The sequence below is a fragment of the Rutidosis leptorrhynchoides genome, chromosome 2, assembly GCF_046630445.1.
Source record: "Rutidosis leptorrhynchoides isolate AG116_Rl617_1_P2 chromosome 2, CSIRO_AGI_Rlap_v1, whole genome shotgun sequence".
Classification (NCBI taxonomy): Eukaryota; Viridiplantae; Streptophyta; class Magnoliopsida; order Asterales; family Asteraceae; genus Rutidosis; species Rutidosis leptorrhynchoides.
The window spans coordinates 414,301,868-414,304,964 of NC_092334.1; the positions used below are offsets into that span (position 1 = coordinate 414,301,868).

Genomic DNA, 3,097 nt, shown 5'->3' on the forward strand with positions numbered 1-3,097 from the left:
TGCCGAGAACTTCCCGAGAAGCGATTTCTGCAACCTTGATCATAACTCTAGGAAAACTTCTATATAACTTGTATAAGACAAACGTACCTGATATGTACATTGTAATCGCATAACGCATCAATAAAATGTTTCCTTGCTTTAAAAAAAACACGAATCACAATCACGATTCATACATTAGGGGGGGAAAAAACGCAAAATCATCCATTTTATTTCATCTTAAACAATTCACTATTTTACTAAGGAGTATTTTTTGTTTTTTTTTCTTTTTTCTAACGATGACGATTACATTAAAAACAAAGTTTTTGCATTCTAAGATGAAAAAGACGAACGAAGATACCGTCGGACCAAACAAAAATCCACAAGGCTCGAAAGCTGTAAACGAACCCTAACTAACATCAAGAGTAAGCTAACTAAACTCGAGCCTCGATCGAACTGTCACTATTACAAGACTACAAAGACGAACCCCCATGGATTTCTAGTCCTTTGTCGTTGCTTTTGTAATTTATTTTTAGTGTATTTTTTCGATGTGTTGTTGGGTTGTGGTTGCTTACTTAGCAACATATTCTAGTTTCTAGTATTGATAGTTCGTGTTTCGTGGTGGGCGCCTTCGCTTGTGTAAGGTTGCCCCGTTTGCTTGTATGTTTCTCGTGTTAATAAAACTTTGCTTTTCAAAAATAAAAAAAAATAAAAAATAAAAAATGCCAAACGCAACAGGATTTTTTATTTTTTTTTATTAAAGCAATTCCCAACTTTATTAGGATTTTTTTTTTTTTTTGGAAAAGAAAATTCCTTTAATTAAATTACATAGAAACGATAATTGGCACACGCATCAAGAATAATCCAAAAACCTTGAATCTGAATCTCTTTTTACAACAACAACAAATCAACGATCGCCGAATCACTTCCAAACATCACCACCACCATGGAACCCAACTCATCAACAAACCTCACATCACCTTCACCTTCTTCAACCAAATCAAAATCAAACCCCACCAAAAAACGTGACTTTTTACTCCACCTCGAAGCATACCTCGCCAAACGTGACGGCGTCGACAAACTCCTCAAAATCTCACGATACGCCGCCAAAATCATCTTATCTTCCGATACGATCCCAACCACGCACCCGTTCCACCGCCGTCTCAAAACCTTCGAATCCAACGTCGGATTAAGCCGTAAAGCCTTCCGTTTAGGTAAATTCATTCAGGATATCAATTCATTTCGGTCAGCTAAACTCGATTCCAAACACGATCTTGTACTCGCGATCGTTGCTTATGGGGGTGAGGGTTTGTACTATTTCGTCGAACAGTTGGTGTGGCTAACGAAATCAGGGTTGATTGATGCAACCTACGCGCGTAAATTGCAATTGATTAGTGCGTGGGCGGAATTGATTGGGTATATTGGGAGTATTAGTTTGAAAATTAGGGATTTGAAGGGGATTGTGAAAGATGAGGAGTGTTTGGTAACGGGGATTGAAATTAGGGTTTTGAGAGGTGATGGTATTGAAATTGAGAATGAGAAGTTGAAAAAATTGAGGGAAAAGAAGTTGATGAAGAAATTGTCGTTGGTGCAAGATGTGGCGGATGGATTGATGGCGGTGGCGGATGTTCGTGACGGAAAAGGGCGGTTGTCGGCCCCGTTATTATTGGCGTCGGCTGGGATGTTGTCGGCGGTCATTAGTACTCATAAGAATTGGTTATCTTGTTGATGATGATTCATGGTGATATATATTTTATATGTATCGACTATCGAGTAATCGGCGAAAATATTGATAATGAAGGTAATATTGTGGAATGTTGATTGAAGATTTATTTATTTTATGCGAATGTAGAACTAGTTATTTATTTGATCGCTAAACCAAACTCGTGAATACACACGAGAATAAAACTAAATTTTTATATTTATATATTTGAATGCTAAAGTTACGGTGGAGAATGTAAAGATGGTTGTTTGCGAGTTGTCACTTTAAGATAAGTTTTTCAAATTATCATTTCAAGATAGTAATATCATCACACGATGTCTTAGGGTTAATTATACTAGCAACATATCTCAAAGTGACAAAAGAAATTTGATACTTGCGATTGAAATATTTGTCCTTTTAGAAACCTGAAAAAACATTGTTCTATGGGAGTTCTATCCCCCACTTTTTTTGGATATTCATTAACAATTCGTTAACGAAAGAAGATGATTGAGGTATTCATAAAAGAGGATCTTCTTATAGTGATTTTCTTTCGAACACACTTTGTCTTCAAACTCTAGTTACTACCCGATTAATAGGATGTGAGACTGACCATAACGTGCAGAAAATATTTGTGCATTTCAATAACTCCTATAAAAAAATCAATAGTAACTGTTATGTATCATTATTCTATGCATTTTAACGGCTTTAAGGCTTATCGTTATCCCAACAAAATATAGATTAATATAATAATATTATTATTAGTAAGATTTGATCTTTGATAGAATATTATAAATTTATTTTCTGCAAGCATCGATTTATTGGCGACTTGAATGTCGCTTAAAGCCTAAATTGAATTTTAGGCATAAATTAAAATTCATTGAAATTCTATCATTTTCATGACGTCTCATTTTTTTTAAAAACAATTAACTTACTTATTGGTAGGAGATCCTTTATCAATCGAACAGAGAGCGAGGGAGAGAACTTTCTCTACTCTTAGAGTGTTTCACTCTGAGTGGAAAAATGACTTATCTTTATTCTATGATAGAGGATGGATTGTCTACATCTTACCTCACCATACCTCACACATGTAGGATGAGTTTTGTTGTCGTTGTTATATAATGTGGACCAATAACCTATAAGAGCATCAGGTGTGGTATCAAGTTAGCTCGGCGTCGACATCCGATTTTCACCAACCGACGGTCGGACCACACCGTTTCGGCGTCGGTCCATCCGAAGTCTCCCACTCGACGCTGTGTTTGTTGGTATAAGTGGGTCCCAAATTCAAATTATATCCGTTGCTTTTTTTTCTTTCTTTTTTTCTTCCTTTTCCTCCATTTATGGTGGGTTTATGGTGGTGTTTTACGACGGTTAACATAAACATAAAAACAGTAGCGACCGGAGCATGTTTCGGTGATCTGT

General features: G+C 36.1%; 1 protein-coding gene across 1 annotated transcript; it reads left to right on the forward strand.

Annotated features, from left to right (window-relative positions):
* The first annotated feature begins 811 nt into the window (after positions 1–811).
* Positions 812–1,725, forward strand: LOC139892318 (peroxisomal membrane protein 11A). Its single transcript, XM_071875376.1, has one exon. The coding sequence runs from the start codon at positions 923–925 to the stop codon at positions 1,703–1,705; it is 783 nt and encodes a 260-aa protein (XP_071731477.1). The 5' UTR covers positions 812–922; the 3' UTR covers positions 1,706–1,725.
* Positions 1,726–3,097: the final 1,372 nt, after the last annotated feature.